This window comes from Rhea pennata, chromosome 26 (genome assembly GCF_028389875.1).
Source record: "Rhea pennata isolate bPtePen1 chromosome 26, bPtePen1.pri, whole genome shotgun sequence".
NCBI lineage: Eukaryota > Metazoa > Chordata > Aves > Rheiformes > Rheidae > Rhea > Rhea pennata.
This window is the reverse complement of record NC_084688.1, coordinates 6,318,194-6,336,012: the sequence shown is the minus strand read 5'-3', so window position 1 is coordinate 6,336,012 and position 17,819 is coordinate 6,318,194. Positions and strand designations below refer to the sequence as shown.

Below are 17,819 nucleotides of genomic sequence, written 5' to 3'. Positions count from 1 at the left end.
AGAAGATGGTTCTAGAATGAGGATGGAGCTCCTGGGCAATGGATTCAGAGGGGCTCTGCGATCCCGACTGCCCCTGCAAAGCGAGGCCTGAAGGTGCCAGCCTGGGCTCTCTCACAGTACAGCCCATGTCTGCCTTTCCCTTCTTCCACTCTCTCCTTTCCCTCCCGTGTCCTTGCTCTCTTCTGTCGCCCTGAGCCTCGAGGCCCCCCACAGCCTGCCTAGGTGGGCACTGCTGGCCCCTCTCTCCCAACGGGCTAGGCAGACAGATGGCCAGCAGGATCTCTGCCGCAGCCACAGGCTGCCGGCTCTCAGCTGATCCTCCTGCTCTCTGCACCGGAACCTCTGCTCACAGCAAGCTCGTTCCCCTCTGTCCACTCATTAAAGATATTTCGCACACCAGCCTGCCTCCTCGCGTGCTCCTTCCCTCTGCGGATGCTCTCCCAGGATTTCTAGGGAGAAGGGTGTTGCTCTGGGGAGGGTTGCAGTGGTGCTGCACAGCAGGTGTGCTGAGCACTCCTAACCACTCAACACCTTTGACCCCAGGGGTCTAAGTTTCTCCACCTGCGTGGGACTGGCTGCAATCTTGCTACATTTTTCTATGACTGCCTTCCACTCTCCTGGGCATACATTCTCCCTCTAACATAACCTGGAAACTGCCAAGCAAGTAGTACGGAGAGGACGGGATGAAAGCGCCAGCTGCCTTGAGAACCCATCAGAACCTGTCATAACAGAAGCGCCAGGGTTTACAGGGGCAAGGCCAGAAGGAAAGGCCGCAAGAAAACAACAGCATGAGAGCAGTAAGGGAAAAGAGTGCCACAGAAGCCTTGGCAAGACTGCCCCAACAGATCACAGCCGTAGGTAGCATCATGGTCATGTGGTCTCCCAGGCAGCACAGACGTGCATCCCACAACCCCCAGAGTTCTCCTGCAAAGAGTATGCAGGAGAACTCCCAACACTGCCCATCTCGTGCCCAGGAAGCAGAGCGCTGCGTGCCCATTCCTGTCCTCCTCCAAGGGAGTGTGTCACCCCCCCCAAGGCTGTTGCTGACCCCAGAGGGGAGGTCTACCCAATGGAGGTCCTAGGACCAAAGGATAGAAGGACAATTCCGGTCAGAAGGACCCTCTGGAATCCTCTGGTCCAACCGCCCGATCTGAGGCAGCTCAGCCATGGGGTCTAGAGGAGCCATGGGGTCAGACCAGCTTCCTAGGCGCTTTAGCTGCTCTGGTATGGCAAATCTCCAAGGATGACGACCGCACAGCCTCACCGGGCAACTTGTTCTGCTGCTTGACTCTCTTTGGGGTGAAAAACAGTTTCCTTACATGCACTCCAAACCTCTCTTCTTCCATCTTATGCCCGCTCTCTGCTGTCCTCCGAGCACGCACCCCAGGGGAGAGCCTGCCTCTGTCTTCTGCGTGACCTCCCCAGAGCTACTGGAGAGCTGCCATTCGCTCCCGCCACAACAGCCTTTTCTTCTCCACGCTCAGCAAGACCCATTCCCTCAGAACGGCCTTCCTCTCCTCACAGGCCAAGGGCTACAGACCCCTGACCATCCTGCCAGCCCCTCGCTGCACTCGCTCCGCTTGCTCCATGTCTTTCTTGCACTCGTGAGCCCAAAACGTGGACACAATAGTCTGCATGCGGTTGAATGAGGGCTGAGCAGATGCAGATAATCACTCCCCTCAAACTACTGGCTCTACACCTATTCATGCAGCCCAGGATGCTGTTGGCAGTCCTTGGTGTCACAGGACACTGTTGCCAGCGGCAGCTGTCCTGGAGGGCTTTCCCCAGGAGTACTTGTCCCTGACGTTCTCTTGGGGCTGTTGCTGGAGACGGGCTGGAAGTGGTGCGGGCACGGACTCCTGGTCACATCTCTACTACCCAGACAGCTGCCGATCACGCCTCTGAGTGGTCGGGCATCATCCTGCCCAGCCAGATCTTGCAGCAGTTCAGCACTGAATCTCCCGCACCTGCAAGCCTCTCTGCAGCCTTCCTGCTGGTGACAGCACTGCTTTGGGGACCTCCCGGCCACTCTTGGGACACTCAGACTGCACCCCCACCTCTCTCCTGCCTTGAGCCTCTCACACTTTGCCTCTCCCCAGAAGCTTTCCCCAGGAAACCCAGGGCATCGATGGAAGGAGGGGGAAAACATGCGCTGCCTGCAAGCCGATTGCCTCCCATTCTCACACCTTCTCCCCTTGGGGAAGCCTCTTCTGCCTGAGCCTCCTCCCGCAGCACAGTTCCATCCAGAGCTAGAGAAACTCCTGCCCCCAAGAGCTTGCCGGGCTGCTGCCCTCCCAGAGCCTCCCACAGCCAGGGCTCTTCACTGGAGGTCAGCGGTGCTCCGGCTCCCAGTCCGAAGGACGTGCACTGGGACGTGAGAGGGCATTTCTGGGCAGAAGCACTACAAGGCCACACCTGATGACTCTGAGCTCTAGAGGAGCCAGGGTCGTCCTCCGCAGCTCCAAGGGAGACGGCCTCAAAGGCCACTGCTGCAGTGTGTCCACCCGCCACTTCCTCTGTGAATGCTGAAGGCTCTTCATGTGCCCACAAACCACCCCACGTGCCCCAGAGCACTGCCTTTCTCCCTGGGCAGCTTGGGAGAGCAACCACAGAGGAAAGGACGACGTGGAGACCCAGGCGTGCATGCAGAAGACCTTTAATGCGTCAATAGAAGGAAAGGAGCTTGCTCCAAGTGGAGGCCGCGGGGCAGGAAGCACCAGGGCAGCCGAGAGTCTTCACCCACAGAGGGAGAGGGGCCAGCAGTGCCCCCTAGGGGCGCACAGCAGCAGAGGACAGCAGGGACGTGGGAGGGAAAGGAGAGGGTGGAAGAAGGGAAAAGCAGACAGAACTTCTGAATTCGATGGCAGGAGCTCCATCCTCATTCCGGTACCATCTTCTGGGCTCCAAGGGGTCCTCCTCTGGGGCCATCACCAGCAGCTTTAGCAGGGCAAGCACCTGGAGCCACCGAAACGGCCGCCGAAGCCAGAGAGGCTGAAGCCTCCGGAGGAGATGGGGACTCCCTGAGAGCTGAGGATGCTGCCAACGGCAGCAGAGGTGCTGGATCCCACGGCGGTGCTCTGCGGGAAGGAGCTGAGGATGGGGCCGGGCAGGGTCACCACCACGGCAGAGGGTTGGATGACAACGGTGGAGTCCTGGCACTGCCTAACACAGGGCTCATTGCAGCTGCTGGCCAGCGGGGCTGGCCCGCTGGGCTGGCATGGCACGCATGGGTTGTAGCAGGACATGTCTGAAGGTGGGAGGTGCACCTGCGAGAGAGAGGGCAGGGAGGAAGCAGAGCATAGGGGAGGACATGTCTGAAGGTGGGAGGAGCAGCCTGTGACCCTGCCACCAGGCAGTCAAGGCACCTGGTGGGCCGGCAGCGCGGGCCACGCAGCCCAAAGCACAGCCTCCTGCTTTGCCTCCACTGCCCAAAGGCTCTGCGCAGGGCAACCTGAGCCAAGCAGGGTCCTCCCCAGCCCAGAGCCCAGAACACCCCTCAGGCAAGCACCAGCCTCTCACCATGCCAGAACTTCTGCCCTCTTTCCCTCTCCCAAGCAGCCCCAAGACCCAGCAGAGCACAGCACAGCACGTATCAGCTGAGACGTGCAGCAGGAGCAGGAGGAGAAAGGGCTTCAGACTCACCTGGTTCCCAAGGAGGTGGAGGCGAGAGAAGTGGCTGAGCGAGTGGGGAGTTTGGCCGGCTTTTATAGAGCTCCTGCACCGCCCCAGGCCCAGAGTCACCCCGTACGTGGGCAGTAATTTGCCAGCAGACTCACCTCACATGCAAAAGAGCCTAGCTCATCGCACGGGTTGTGTTTGTTGTTCCTACAACATAGCCTCTTCACTTCTTGCTTTCCCCATGATAATCCTGCCACGGACGTCCCTTTTCAAAGCTGGCATGAGACACCCAAGAATTATAGGGCAGGAACTTCTCCGAATGAGCAGAAGCATGCCAGCAAGTGCTGGACAGGTCCCATGCAGAGAGGCCAGGTCAACCGAGTGCCTTTCAGTGAGGCTGCTCGTGTCCTCCCGACAAGGAGGAGCCCGGCACCGCAAGCTCCCATGCCTGAGCACAAGCCGTGTCCTCTCTCCCAGCTTGCTCCATCCACCAGCACACTGGCCCCCGCCTCCTTTTCCACAAGGCCCTCGCCCTCCTGCAGGGCCCCCAAGCTGTGGGAGCACCTGCAAGGTTACCCTGGAGGGTCACAGCCTTCGAGGTTCCCGGGGGCTGTGCCCAGGGGCAGCCTGGTGCTTAGAACAGCTTCCCCCCCAGGGCAGTGTTGGAACTGCCCTGGCCGGAGGAGAAGTCAGCCCTGCATGGGGTGTGGGGCTGCAGACAACACACACGCTTGGCTTACCCTCATGCCAGAGGAGTGATACACAGCCCTCCTAAACTTGGCTGTGACTCGCCACCTGGCACACGCCTGAGCACAGCTCCCCTCTCAGGAAGGCAAAGGGAGCTTTGCAAGCAAGCTGTGCTCTTGCCTGGGGGCTGGAGGAGTCTATGCCAGCAAGCACACCCACTGAAGGCATCCCCATACCCTTCTGGGATGCGTCCCAGCTGCCTCCACATCTCCAGGGCAGCAAAGTCCTTTGTTCATGCAGTGAGGATGCAACAACTCCTTGATGCAGTCTGAGATGCTTTCATTCACAGGGCCCTTCTGAGCACATCCCCTCCCCCAGCATCCCCGGCATCTGGCAGGGCCTTGCTAGCCATCGCTAATATCCTGCCACCAGTCTCCCTTGCTTTGAGAGGCTTGTTGGATTGGCTCAAGTACCCTGCACAAGCCTGCAGTGCCACGGGAGAGTGGAGCAATGCTTTCCTTGCCTCCATTACGGCTGGCTTTTGTTTGAACTGAGGAGGGCTTTGGGGCCTGGGACGGGAGGTGTGCCAAAGCCCTAATGCCACGAGAACACATATCACCTGCTAGGTGGGCAGAACCGCCGATCAGCACAGAGATGTCTTTTGCAACCCGGTCTTTCCCTCCATACACTGCTCAGGGGAGCTCCCGGACACTGCCAGGCTCTATGGCCAGGAAGCTGAGCCCTGTGTGGCCATTCCCACCCTCGCTCAATGCCACTCCCCTTTCCCCTCCCCCTCCCAAGGCTGACCCTGCCCCCAGGAGGCAGATCTGCACAAGGAGGTCCTGGGACCACTGGAGCACAGGGCAGTTCAGACCCCAGCCTGCGCTGTTGCAAGAGGTTCTTCCCTCACAGGAAGACGACTTGGTGTTTGGCCTGATTGAATGTCGGACACTCCTGTCGGCCCATTCCCCCAGTGTGGCTAGCTCCCCCTGAATGGCCGCCCTGCCCTGGAGCGTGTCAGCTCCTCCCCGCAATTTGGTCCCCCCTGCCAACTTGAGGAGAGGGCACGCCACCACTTCCTCCCGCTCACCCGTAAAGATGTGAAACAGGACAAGCCCCACGAGAGACCCCGGCGCTACTGCCCCTGTTACAGGCCTCCAGGTTGAGCACGACCCAGGAAGCCCTATGCCCTGAGCCCCGTCACCCCACCACGTTTTACTCATCCCGTTCTCCACCCACCCACCCAGAGCATCCCATCCTCAGCTGGATACAAGGCCCTTGTGGCAGACAGTGCTGAGAGACCAAAGAGAGGCTGATGGGCCAGTAGTTCCCCGCCTTCTCCTTTGTGCCTTTTCTCTCCTCTTCTGAAGATGGCTGTGACATTTGCTCACATTTGCCAGGCATCGGGAGCCTGCCCGGACCCCCACGACCTTTCAAGGACACTAGAGAGTGGGCCTGGGGAGACGTCGGTCCGCTCTCTCAGCACCCTTCCATGCGGTCCGCTAGGACCCGTGGGCGTCTGCGCATCAACTCCAAAGCCAGTCGTCTCATCGTAGAAGGCTAGGGGTTTGGTCAAGCCAGATTTCCCTTCCACAAGTCCATGCTGACTACTCCCAGTCACCTACTTGTCCTTCATGTGTCTGCAAATGGCTTCCAGGAGGTTTTGCTCCATCATGCTTGCAGGGGTGGACGTGAGGTTGACCAGCCTCTCCAGAGCAGGCCCCCATGCCCTCTCCTGCCCCCAGAGCATCCTGCTTGCCCTGCTCGATGACACAACTGCTGTTTGCTGTCCTCCAGCACTCAGAAACCTTCCCCAAGCACCACGATGCTTTCAAAGCTTTCAAGCGAGGCCTTGCAGTGACATTCGCCAGCTCCCTCAGCACTTGTGGGTGTATCTTGTCAGCTCCCACAGCCTTGCTTCTATTCAGCCTGTCTAGCAGGGACAGCGGACCCGTCTCTCCCAGTGCGCTAGGCGGACGGAAGCCCAGGAGGTCTCTGCCTCAGCCACAGGGTATGGACGCTCAGCTGATCGTCCTCCAACAATGTTTCAATGTTCCCTAGCTTGATCCTCCTCTTCTGAGAGTCTTCCTTGCTCCAGATTTGCCCACGCATGCCAGGGGCCTAACCTTCCCAAAGACAAATCTTACAAGGGAAGACCCAAGGCCAAGAAGGCTTTGAGGGCCTCAGCTTTTTCTGTGTCCTCTGAGTGGTGATCTCGCTAGGCGATCGAGCTCTATCACGTGTCACAGGGTCACCTGCCCCATCCAGGGCTACACCCATGTTTCCCTAGTTGCTGATATACCAGAAAAGCCCTTTGTGTTGCTCTCCAGCTCCTTGGCCTGCTTCAACTCCACGGGGCCTTTTGCTTTCCTAATCTCAACTCGGCATCCTTGGACAGATCTCCCCCCAGAGCAGGCAGCATCAGGTGGAGGAGAGTCAAAACCTGAAGCACAACCCAGCCACCAGAGGAGGCAATGACCAGTGACTGTCAGAGAGAGCTGGGAGGGAGGGAGAGGGAGAGAAGGATAGGGCACACGCACATGCACAGGGACTCTTGCGTGTTCGGCTGGGGACTAGGGCACTAGAAGGGCCTGGGCCCCTTCCTGCAAAACGAGTCACAGGCAACCCTAACAGAGGGCCACTGCCCAAGGGCCGGGTCTGCACCGGACTCCTCTGGCACCTGAGCCTACACTGCTGCCCACACTGACAAGTTCCTGCCCTGGAAATCCTTCGGCCTCTCATGCCAGCACTTCAAAGAGCCTCCATGGAAGAATGGGCATGCCAGAAATGAGGAAATGAAAAGGCTGCGTTCAAGGCACAACAAGCACAACCCATGCCATGAGCTAGGCTCTTCTGCATGTGAGGTGAGTCTGCTGGCAAATTACTGCCCACGTACGGGGTGACTCTGGGCCTGGGGCGGTGCAGGAGCTCTATAAAAGCCGGCCAAACTCCCCACTCGCTCAGCCACTTCTCTCGCCTCCACCTCCTTGGGAACCAGGTGAGTCTGAAGCCCTTTCTCCTGCTCCTGCCGCATGTCTCAGCTGATACGTGCTCCGCTGTGCTCCACTGGGACTTGGGGCTTCTTGGAAGAGGGAAAGGGGGCAGAAGTTCTGGCACGATGAGAGGCTGGTGCTTGCCTGAGGGGTCTTCTGGGCTCTGGACTGGGCAGGACTCCCCTTTCCCCGGGATGCCCTGCGCAGAGCCCTTGGGGTTGAGGCAAAGCACGAGGCTGAGTTCTGGCCGCACGGCCTCCGGCTTCCGGCCCACCAGGTGCCTTGACTGCCTGGTGGCAGGGTCACAGGCTGCTCTTCATGCATCCTCCATGCTCTGCTTCTTCCCTGCCCTCTCTCTCGCAGGTGCACCTCCCACCCTCAGACATGTCCTGCTACAATCCATGCGTGCCATGCCAGCCCAGCGGGCCAGCCCCGCTGGCCAGCAGCTGCAGTGAGCCCTGCGTTAGGCAGTGCCAGGACTCCATCGTTGTCATCCAACCCTCTGCCGTGGTGGTGACCCTGCCCGGCCCCATCCTCAGCTCCTTCCCGCAGAGCACCGCCGTGGGATCCAGCACCTCTGCTGCCGTTGGCAGCATCCTCAGCTCTCAGGGAGTCCCCATCTCCTCCGGAGGCTTCAGCCTCTCTGGCATCGGCGGCCGTTACGGTGGCTCCAGGTGCCTGCCCTGCTAAAGCTGCTGGTGATGGCCCCAGAGGAGGACCCCTCGTAGCCCAGAAGATGGTTCTAGAATGAGGATGGAGCTCCTGGGCAATGGATTCAGAGGGGCTCTGCGATCCCGACTGCCCCTGCAAAGCGAGGCCTGAAGGGGCCAGCCTGGGCTCTCTCACAGTACAGCCCATGTCTGCCTTTCCCTTCTTCCACTCTCTCCTTTCCCTCCCGTGTCCTTGCTCTCTTCTGTCGCCCTGAGCCTCGAGGCCCCCCACAGCCTGCCTAGGTGGGCACTGCTGGCCCCTCTCTCCCAACGGGCTAGGCAGACAGATGGCCAGCAGGATCTCTGCCGCAGCCACAGGCTGCCGGCTCTCAGCTGATCCTCCTGCTCTCTGCACCGGAACCTCTGCTCACAGCAAGCTCGTTCCCCTCTGTCCACTCATTAAAGATATTTCGCACACCAGCCTGCCTCCTCGCGTGCTCCTTCCCTCTGCGGATGCTCTCCCAGGATTTCTAGGGAGAAGGGTGTTGCTCTGGGGAGGGTTGCAGTGGTGCTGCACAGCAGGTGTGCTGAGCACTCCTAACCACTCAACACCTTTGACCCCAGGGGTCTAAGTTTCTCCACCTGCGTGGGACTGGCTGCAATCTTGCTACATTTTTCTATGACTGCCTTCCACTCTCCTGGGCATACATTCTCCCTCTAACATAACCTGGAAACTGCCAAGCAAGTAGTACGGAGAGGACGGGATGAAAGCGCCAGCTGCCTTGAGAACCCATCAGAACCTGTCATAACAGAAGCGCCAGGGTTTACAGGGGCAAGGCCAGAAGGAAAGGCCGCAAGAAAACAACAGCATGAGAGCAGTAAGGGAAAAGAGTGCCATAGAAGCCTTGGCAAGACTGCCCCAACAGATCACAGCCGTAGGTAGCATCATGGTCATGTGGTCTCCCAGGCAGCACAGACGTGCATCCCACAACCCCCAGAGTTCTCCTGCAAAGAGTATGCAGGAGAACTCCCAACACTGCCCATCTCGTGCCCAGGAAGCAGAGCGCTGCGTGCCCATTCCTGTCCTCCTCCAAGGGAGTGTGTCACCCCCCCCAAGGCTGTTGCTGACCCCAGAGGGGAGGTCTACCCAATGGAGGTCCTAGGACCAAAGGATAGAAGGACAATTCCGGTCAGAAGGACCCTCTGGAATCCTCTGGTCCAACCGCCCGATCTGAGGCAGCTCAGCCATGGGGTCTAGAGGAGCCATGGGGTCAGACCAGCTTCCTAGGCGCTTTAGCTGCTCTGGTATGGCAAATCTCCAAGGATGACGACCGCACAGCCTCACCGGGCAACTTGTTCTGCTGCTTGACTCTCTTTGGGGTGAAAAACGGTTCCCTTACATGCACTCCAAACCTCTCTTCTTCCATCTTATGCCTGCTCTCTGCTGTCCTCCGAGCACGCACCCCAGGGGAGAGCCTGCCTCTGTCTTCTGCGTGACCTCCCCAGAGCTACTGGAGAGCTGCCATTCGCTCCCACCACAACAGCCTTTTCTTCTCCACGCTCAGCAAGACCCATTCCCTCAGAACGGCCTTCCTCTCCTCACAGGCCAAGGGCTACAGACCCCTGACCATCCTGCCAGCCCCTCGCTGCACTCGCTCCGCTTGCTCCATGTCTTTCTTGCACTCGTGAGCCCAAAACGTGGACACAATAGTCTGCATGCGGTTGAATGAGGGCTGAGCAGATGCAGATAATCACTCCCCTCAAACTACTGGCTCTACTCCTGTTCATGCAGCCCAGGATGCTGTTGGCAGTCCTTGGTGTCACAGAACCCTGTTGCCAGCGGCAGCTGTCCTGGAGGGCTTTCCCCAGGAGTACTTGTCCCTGACGTTCTCTTGGGGCTGTTGCTGGAGACGGGCTGGAAGTGGTGCGGGCACGGACTCCTGGTCACATCTCTACTACCCAGACAGCTGCCGATCACGCCTCTGAGTGGTCGGGCATCATCCTGCCCAGCCAGATCTTGCAGCAGTTCAGCACTGCCCCTCCCGCACCTGCAAGCCTCTCTCCAGCCTTCCTGCTGGTGACAGCACTGCTTTGGGGACCTCCCGGCCACTCTTGGGACACTCAGACTGCACCCCCACCTCTCTCCTGCCTTGAGCCTCTCACACTTTGCCTCTCCCCAGAAGCTTTCCCCAGGAAACCCAGGGCATCGATGGAAGGAGGGGGAAAACATGCGCTGCCTGCAAGCCGATTGCCTCCCATTCTCACACCTTCTCCCCTTGGGGAAGCCTCTTCTGCCTGAGCCTCCTCCCGCAGCACAGTTCCATCCAGAGCTAGAGAAACTCCTGCCCCCAAGAGCTTGCCGGGCTGCTGCCCTCCCAGAGCCTCCCACAGCCAGGGCTCTTCACTGGAGGTCAGCGGTGCTCCGGCTCCCAGTCCGAAGGACGTGCACTGGGACGTGAGAGGGCATTTCTGGGCAGAAGCACTACAAGGCCACACCTGATGACTCTGAGCTCTAGAGGAGCCAGGGATGTCCTCCGCAGCTCCAAGGGAGACGGCCTAAAAGGCCACTGCTGCAGTGTGTCCACCCACCACTTCCTCTGTGAATGCTGAAGGCTCTTCATGTGCCCACAAACCACCCCACGTGCCCCAGAGCACTGCCTTTCTCCCTGGGCAGCTTGGGAGAGCAACCACAGAGGAAACGACGACGTGGAGACCCAGGCGTGCGTGCAGAAGACCTTTAATGCGTCAATAGAAGGAAAGGAGCTTGCTCCAAGTGGAGGCCGCAGGGCAGGAAGCACCAGGGCAGCCGAGAGTCTTCACCCACAGAGGGAGAGGGGCCAGCAGTGCCCCCTAGGGGCGCACAGCAGCAGAGGACAGCAGGGACGTGGGAGGGAAAGGAGAGGGTGGAAGAAGGGAAAAGCAGACAGAACTTCTGAATTCGATGGCAGGAGCTCCATCCTCATTCCGGTACCATCTTCTGGGCTCCAAGGGGTCCTCCTCTGGGGCCATCACCAGCAGCTTTAGCAGGGCAGGCACCTGGAGCCACCGTAACGGCCGCCGATGCCAGAGAGGCTGAAGCCTCCGGAGGAGATGGGGACTCCCTGAGAGCTGAGGATGCTGCCAACGGCAGCGGAGGTGCTGGATCCCACGGCGGTGCTCTGCGGGAAGGAGCTGAGGATGGGGCCGGGCAGGGTCACCACCACGGCAGAGGGTTGGATGACAACGGTGGAGTCCTGGCACTGCCTAACACAGGGCTCATTGCAGCTGCTGGCCAGCGGGGCTGGCCCGCTGGGCTGGCATGGCACGCATGGGTTGTAGCAGGACATGTCTGAAGGTGGGAGGTGCACCTGCGAGAGAGAGGGCAGGGAGGAAGCAGAGCATGGGGGAGGACATGTCTGAAGGTGGGAGGAGCAGCCTGTGACCCTACCACCAGCCAGTCAAGGCACCTGGTGGGCCGGCAGCGCGGGCCACGCAGCCCAAAGCACAGCCTCCTGCTTTGCCTCCACTGCCCAAAGGCTCTGCGCAGGGCAACCTGAGCCAAGCAGGGTCCTCCCCAGCCCAGAGCCCAGAACACCCCTCAGGCAAGCACCAGCCTCTCACCATGCCAGAACTTCTGCCCTCTTTCCCTCTCCCAAGCAGCCCCAAGACCCAGCAGAGCACAGCACAGCACGTATCAGCTGAGAGCAAGAGCAGGAGCTGGAGGAGAAAGGGCTTCAGACTCACCTGGTTCCCAAGGAGGTGGAGGCGAGAGAAGTGGCTGAGCGAGTGGGGAGTTTGGCCGGCTTTTATAGAGCTCCTGCACCGCCCCAGGCCCAGAGCCACCCCATACGTGGGCAGTAATTTGCCAGCAGACTCACCTCACATGCAAAAGAGCCTAGCTCATCGCACGGGTTGTGTTTGTTGTTCCTACAACATAGCCTCTTCACTTCTTGCTTTCCCCATGATAATCCTGCCACGGACGTCCCTTTTCAAAGCTGGCGTGAGACGCCCAAGGATTATAGGGCAGGAACTTCTCCGAATGAGCAGAAGCATGCCAGCAAGTGCTGGACAGGTCCCATGCAGAGAGGCCAGGTCAACCGAGTGCCTTTCAGTGAGGCTGCTCGTGTCCTCCTGACAAGGAGGAGCCCGGCACTGCAAGCTCCCATGCCTGAGCACAAGCCGTGTCCTCTCTCCCAGCTTGCTCCATCCACCAGCACACTGGCCCCCGCCTCCTTTTCCACAAGGCCCTCGCCCTCCTGCAGGGCCCCCAAGCTGTGGGAGCACCTGCAAGGTTACCCTGGAGGGTCACAGCCTTCGAGGTTCCCGGGGGCTGTGCCCAGGGGCAGCCTGGTGCTTAGAACAGCTTCCCCCCCAGGGCAGTGTTGGAACTGCCCTGGCCGGAGGGGAAGTCAGCCCTGCATGGGGTGTGGGGCTGCAGACAACACACACGCTTGGCTTACCCTCATGCCAGAGGAGTGATACACAGCCCTCCTAAACTTGGCTGTGACTCGCCACCTGGCACACGCCTGAGCACAGCTCCCCTCTCAGGAAGGCAAAGGGAGCTTTGCAAGCAAGCTGTGCTCTTGCCTGGGGGCTGGAGGAGTCTATGCCAGCAAGCATACCCACTGAAGGCATCCCCATACCCTTCTGGGATGCGTCCCAGCTGCCTCCACATCTCCAGGGCAGCAAAGTCCTTTGTTCATGCAGTGAGGATGCAACAACTCCTTGATGCAGTCTGAGATGCTTTCATTCACAGGGCCCTTCTGAGCACATCCCCTCCCCCAGCATCCCCGGCATCTGGCAGGGCCTTGCTAGCCATCGCTAATATCCTGCCACCAGTCTCCCTTGCTTTGAGAGGCTTGTTGGATTGGCTCAAGTACCCTGCACAAGCCTGCAGTGCCACGGGAGAGTGGAGCAATACTTTCCTTGCCTCCGTTACGGTGCTGGCTTTTGTTTTGAACTGAGGAGGGCTTTGGGGCCTGGGACGGGAGGTGTGCCAAAGCCCTAATGCCGCCAGAACACATATCACCTGCTAGGTGGGCAGAACCGCCGATCAGCACAGAGATGTCTTTTGCAACCCGGTCTTTCCCTCCATACACTGCTCAGGGGAGCTCCTGGACACTGCCAGGCTCTATGGCCAGGAAGCTGAGCCCTGTGTGGCCATTCCCACCCTCGCTCAATGCCACTCCCCTTTCCCCTCCCCCTCCCAAGGCTGACCCTGCCCCCAGGAGGCAGATCTGCACAAGGAGGTCCTGGGACCACTGGAGCACAGGGCAGTTCAGACCCCAGCCTGCGCTGTTGCAAGAGGTTCTTCCCTCACAGGAAGACGACTTGGCGTTTGGCCTGATTGAATGTCGGGACACTCCTGTCAGCCCAGTCCCCCAGTGTGGCTAGCTCCCCCTGAATGGCCGCCCTGCCCTGGAGCGTGTCAGCTCCTCCCCGCAATTTGGTCCCCCCTGCCAACTTGAGGAGAGGGCACGCCACCACTTCCTCCCGCTCACCCGTAAAGATGTGAAACAGGACAAGCCCCACGAGAGACCCCGGCGCTACTGCCCCTGTTACAGGCCTCCAGGTTGAGCACGACCCAGGAAGCCCTATGCCCTGAGCCCCGTCACCCCACCACGTTTTACTCATCCCGTTCTCCACCCACCCACCCAGAGCATCCCATCCTCAGCTGGATACAAGGCCCTTGTGGCAGACAGTGCTGAGAGACCAAAGAGAGGCTGATGGGCCAGTAGTTCCCCGCCTTCTCCTTTGTGCCTTTTCTCTCCTCTTCTGAAGATGGCTGTGACATTTGCTCACATTTGCCAGGCATCGGGAGCCTGCCCGGACCCCCACGACCTTTCAAGGACACTAGAGAGTGGGCCTGGGGAGACGTCGGTCCGCTCTCTCGGCACCCTTCCATGCGGTCCGCTAGGACCCGTGGGCGTCTGCGCATCAACTCCAAAGCCAGTCGTCTCATCGTAGAAGGCTAGGGGTTTGGTCAAGCCAGATTTCCCTTCCACAAGTCCATGCTGACTACTCCCAGTCACCTACTTGTCCTTCATGTGTCTGCAAATGGCTTCCAGGAGGTTTTGCTCCATCATGCTTGCAGGGGTGGACGTGAGGTTCACCAGCCTCTCCAGAGCAGGCCCCCATGCCCTCTCCTGCCCCCAGAGCATCCTGCTTGCCCTGCTCGATGACACAACTGCTGTTTGCTGTCCTCCAGCACTCAGAAACCTTCCCCAAGCACCACGATGCTTTCAAAGCTTTCAAGCGAGGCCTTGCAGTGACATTCGCCAGCTCCCTCAGCACTTGTGGGTGTATCTTGTCAGCTCCCACAGCCTTGCTTCTATTCAGCCTGTCTAGCAGGGACAGCGGACCCGTCTCTCCCAGTGCGCTAGGCGGACGGAAGCCCAGGAGGTCTCTGCCTCAGCCACAGGGTATGGACGCTCAGCTGATCGTCCTCCAACAATGTTTCAATGTTCCCTAGCTTGATCCTCCTCTTCTGAGAGTCTTCCTTGCTCCAGATTTGCCCACGCATGCCAGGGGCCTAACCTTCCCAAAGACAAATCTTACAAGGGAAGACCCAAGGCCAAGAAGGCTTTGAGGGCCTCAGCTTTTTCTGTGTCCTCTGAGTGGTGATCTCGCTAGGCGATCGAGCTCTATCACGTGTCACAGGGTCACCTGCCCCATCCAGGGCTACACCCATGTTTCCCTAGTTGCTGATATACCAGAAAAGCCCTTTGTGTTGCGCTCCAGCTCCTTGGCCTGCTTCAACTCCATGGGGCCTTTTGCTTTCCTAATCTCAACTCGGCATCCTTGGACAGATCTCCCCCCAGAGCGGGCAGCATCAGGTGGAGGAGAGTCAAAACCTGCAGCACAACCCAGCCACCGGAGGAGGCAATGACCAGTGACTGTCAGAGAGAGCTGGGAGGGAGGGAGAGGGAGAGAAGGATAGGGCACACGCACATGCACAGGGACTCTTGCGTGTTCGGCTGGGGACTAGGGCACTAGAAGGGCCTGGACCCCTTCCTGCAAAACGAGTCACAGGCAACCCTAACAGAGGGCCACTGCCCAAGGGCCGGGTCTGCACCGGACTCCTCTGGCACCTGAGCCTACACTGCTGCCCACACTGACAAGTTCCTGCCCTGGAAATCCTTCGGCCTCTCATGCCAGCACTTCAAAGAGCCTCCATGGAAGAATGGGCATGCCAGAAATGAGGAAATGAAAAGGCTGCGTTCAAGGCACAACAAGCACAACCCATGCCATGAGCTAGGCTCTTCTGCATGTGAGGTGAGTCTGCTGGCAAATTACTGCCCACGTACGGGGTGACTCTGGGCCTGGGGCGGTGCAGGAGCTCTATAAAAGCCGGCCAAACTCCCCACTCGCTCAGCCACTTCTCTCGCCTCCACCTCCTTGGGAACCAGGTGAGTCTGAAGCCCTTTCTCCTGCTCCTGCCGCATGTCTCAGCTGATACGTGCTCCGCTGTGCTCCACTGGGACTTGGGGCTTCTTGGAAGAGGGAAAGGGGGCAGAAGTTCTGGCACGATGAGAGGCTGGTGCTTGCCTGAGGGGTCTTCTGGGCTCTGGACTGGGCAGGACTCCCCTTTCCCCGGGATGCCCTGCGCAGAGCCCTTGGGGTTGAGGCAAAGCACGAGGCTGAGTTCTGGCCGCACGGCCTCCGGCTTCCGGCCCACCAGGTGCCTTGACTGCCTGGTGGCAGGGTCACAGGCTGCTCTTCATGCATCCTCCATGCTCTGCTTCTTCCCTGCCCTCTCTCTCGCAGGTGCACCTCCCACCCTCAGACATGTCCTGCTACAACCCATGCGTGCCATGCCAGCCCAGCGGGCCAGCCCCGCTGGCCAGCAGCTGCAATGAGCCCTGTGTTAGGCAGTGCCAGGACTCCACCGTTGTCATCCAACCCTCTGCCGTGGTGGTGACCCTGCCCGGCCCCATCCTCAGCTCCTTCCCGCAGAACACCGCCGTGGGATCCAGCACCTCCGCTGCCGTTGGCAGCATCCTCAGCTCTCAGGGAGTCCCCATCTCCTCCGGAGGCTTCAGCCTCTCTGGCATCGGCGGCCGTTACGGTGGCTCCAGGTGCCTGCCCTGCTAAAGCTGCTGGTGATGGCCCCAGAGGAGGACCCCTCGTAGCCCAGAAGATGGTTCTAGAATGAGGATGGAGCTCCTGGGCAATGGATTCAGAGGGGCTCTGCGATCCCAACTGCCCCTGCAAAGCGAGGCCTGAAGGTGCCAGCCTGGGCTCTCTCACAGTACAGCCCATGTCTGCCTTTTCCTTCTTCCACTCTCTCCTTTCCCTCCCGTGTCCTTGCTCTCTTCTGTCGCCCTGAGCCTCGAGGCCCCCCACAGCCTGCCTAGGTGGGCACTGCTGGCCCCTCTCTCCCAACGGGCTAGGCAGACAGATGGCCAGCAGGATCTCTGCCGCAGCCACAGGCTGCCGGCTCTCAGCTGATCCTCCTGCTCTCTGCACCGGAACCTCTGCTCACAGCAAGCTCGTTCCCCTCTGTCCACTCATTAAAGTTATTTCGCACACCAGCCTGCCTCCTCACGTGCTCCTTCCCTCTGCGGATGCTCTCCCAGGATTTCTAGGGAGAAGGGTGTTGTTCTGGGGAGGGTTGCAGTGGTGCTGCACAGCAGGTGTGCTGAGCACTCCTAACCACTCAACACCTTTGACCCCAGGGGTCTAAGTTTCTCCACCTGCGTGGGACTGGCTGCAATCTTGCTACATTTTTCTATGACTGCCTTCCACTCTCCTGGGCATACATTCTCCCTCTAACATAACCTGGAAACTGCCAAGCAAGTAGTACGGAGAGGATGGGATGAAAGCGCCAGCTGCCTTGAGAACCCATCAGAACCTGTCATAACAGAAGCGCCAGGGTTTACAGGGGCAAGGCCAGAAGGAAAGGCCGCAAGAAAACAACAGCATGAGAGCAGTAAGGGAAAAGAGTGCCACAGAAGCCTTGGCAAGACTGCCCCAACAGATCACAGCCGTAGGTAGCATCATGGTCATGTGGTCTCCCAGGCAGCACAGACGTGCATCCCACAACCCCCAGAGTTCTCCTGCAAAGAGTATGCAGGAGAACTCCCAACACTGCCCATCTCGTGCCCAGGAAGCAGAGCGCTGCGTGCCCATTCCTGTCCTCCTCCAAGGGAGTGTGTCACCCCCCCCCAAGGCTGTTGCTGACCCCAGAGGGGAGGTCTACCCAATGGAGGTCCTAGGACCAAAGGATAGAAGGACAATTCCGGTCAGAAGGACCCTCTGGAATCCTCTGGTCCAACCGCCCGATCTGAGGCAGCTCAGCCATGGGGTCTAGAGGAGCCATGGGGTCAGACCAGCTTCCTAGGCGCTTTAGCTGCTCTGGTATGGCAAATCTCCAAGGATGACGACCGCACAGCCTCACCGGGCAACTTGTTCTGCTGCTTGACTCTCTTTGGGGTGAAAAACAGTTTCCTTACATGCACTCCAAACCTCTCTTCTTCCATCTTATGCCCGCTCTCTGCTGTCCTCCGAGCACGCACCCCAGGGGAGAGCCTGCCTCTGTCTTCTGCGTGACCTCCCCAGAGCTACTGGAGAGCTGCCATTCGCTCCCACCACAACAGCCTTTTCTTCTCCACGCTCAGCAAGACCCATTCCCTCAGAACGGCCTTCCTCTCCTCACAGGCCAAGGGCTACAGACCCCTGACCATCCTGCCAGCCCCTCGCTGCACTCGCTCCGCTTGCTCCATGTCTTTCTTGCACTCGTGAGCCCAAAACGTGGACACAATAGTCTGCATGCGGTTGAATGAGGGCTGAGCAGATGCAGATAATCACTCCCCTCAAACTACTGGCTCTACACCTATTCATGCAGCCCAGGATGCTGTTGGCAGTCCTTGGTGTCACAGAACCCTGTTGC

At 59.4% G+C, this 17,819-nt stretch overlaps 4 protein-coding genes across 4 annotated transcripts; 2 read left to right on the top strand and 2 right to left on the bottom strand.

The window, feature by feature from the left end:
* Window positions 1-2,939: 2,939 nt before the first annotated feature.
* LOC134151109 (uncharacterized) lies at window positions 2,940-5,980 on the bottom strand. The gene is made up of 4 exons (XM_062595396.1): window positions 5,931-5,980; window positions 4,052-4,182; window positions 3,643-3,776; window positions 2,940-3,266 (listed from the first exon to the last, which is right to left on the bottom strand). The coding sequence occupies exons 1-4, from the start codon at window positions 5,978-5,980 to the stop codon at window positions 2,940-2,942; spliced, it is 642 nt and encodes a 213-aa protein (XP_062451380.1).
* A 92-nt stretch (window positions 5,981-6,072) lies between these two features.
* Window positions 6,073-7,988, top strand: LOC134151108 (feather beta keratin-like). The gene is made up of 3 exons (XM_062595395.1): window positions 6,073-6,190; window positions 7,170-7,303; window positions 7,662-7,988. The coding sequence occupies exons 1-3, from the start codon at window positions 6,073-6,075 to the stop codon at window positions 7,986-7,988; spliced, it is 579 nt and encodes a 192-aa protein (XP_062451379.1).
* Window positions 7,989-10,968: 2,980 nt separating this feature from the next.
* On the bottom strand, window positions 10,969-14,692 carry LOC134151106 (feather beta keratin-like). The gene is made up of 3 exons (XM_062595394.1): window positions 14,641-14,692; window positions 11,672-11,805; window positions 10,969-11,295 (listed from the first exon to the last, which is right to left on the bottom strand). Exons 1-3 carry the CDS (start codon window positions 14,690-14,692, stop codon window positions 10,969-10,971), a joined length of 513 nt encoding a protein of 170 aa, XP_062451378.1.
* A 120-nt stretch (window positions 14,693-14,812) lies between these two features.
* LOC134151105 (feather beta keratin-like) lies at window positions 14,813-16,021 on the top strand. Its single transcript, XM_062595393.1, has 3 exons — window positions 14,813-14,825; window positions 15,203-15,336; window positions 15,695-16,021. The coding sequence occupies exons 1-3, from the start codon at window positions 14,813-14,815 to the stop codon at window positions 16,019-16,021; spliced, it is 474 nt and encodes a 157-aa protein (XP_062451377.1).
* The last annotated feature ends 1,798 nt before the right edge of the window (window positions 16,022-17,819 follow it).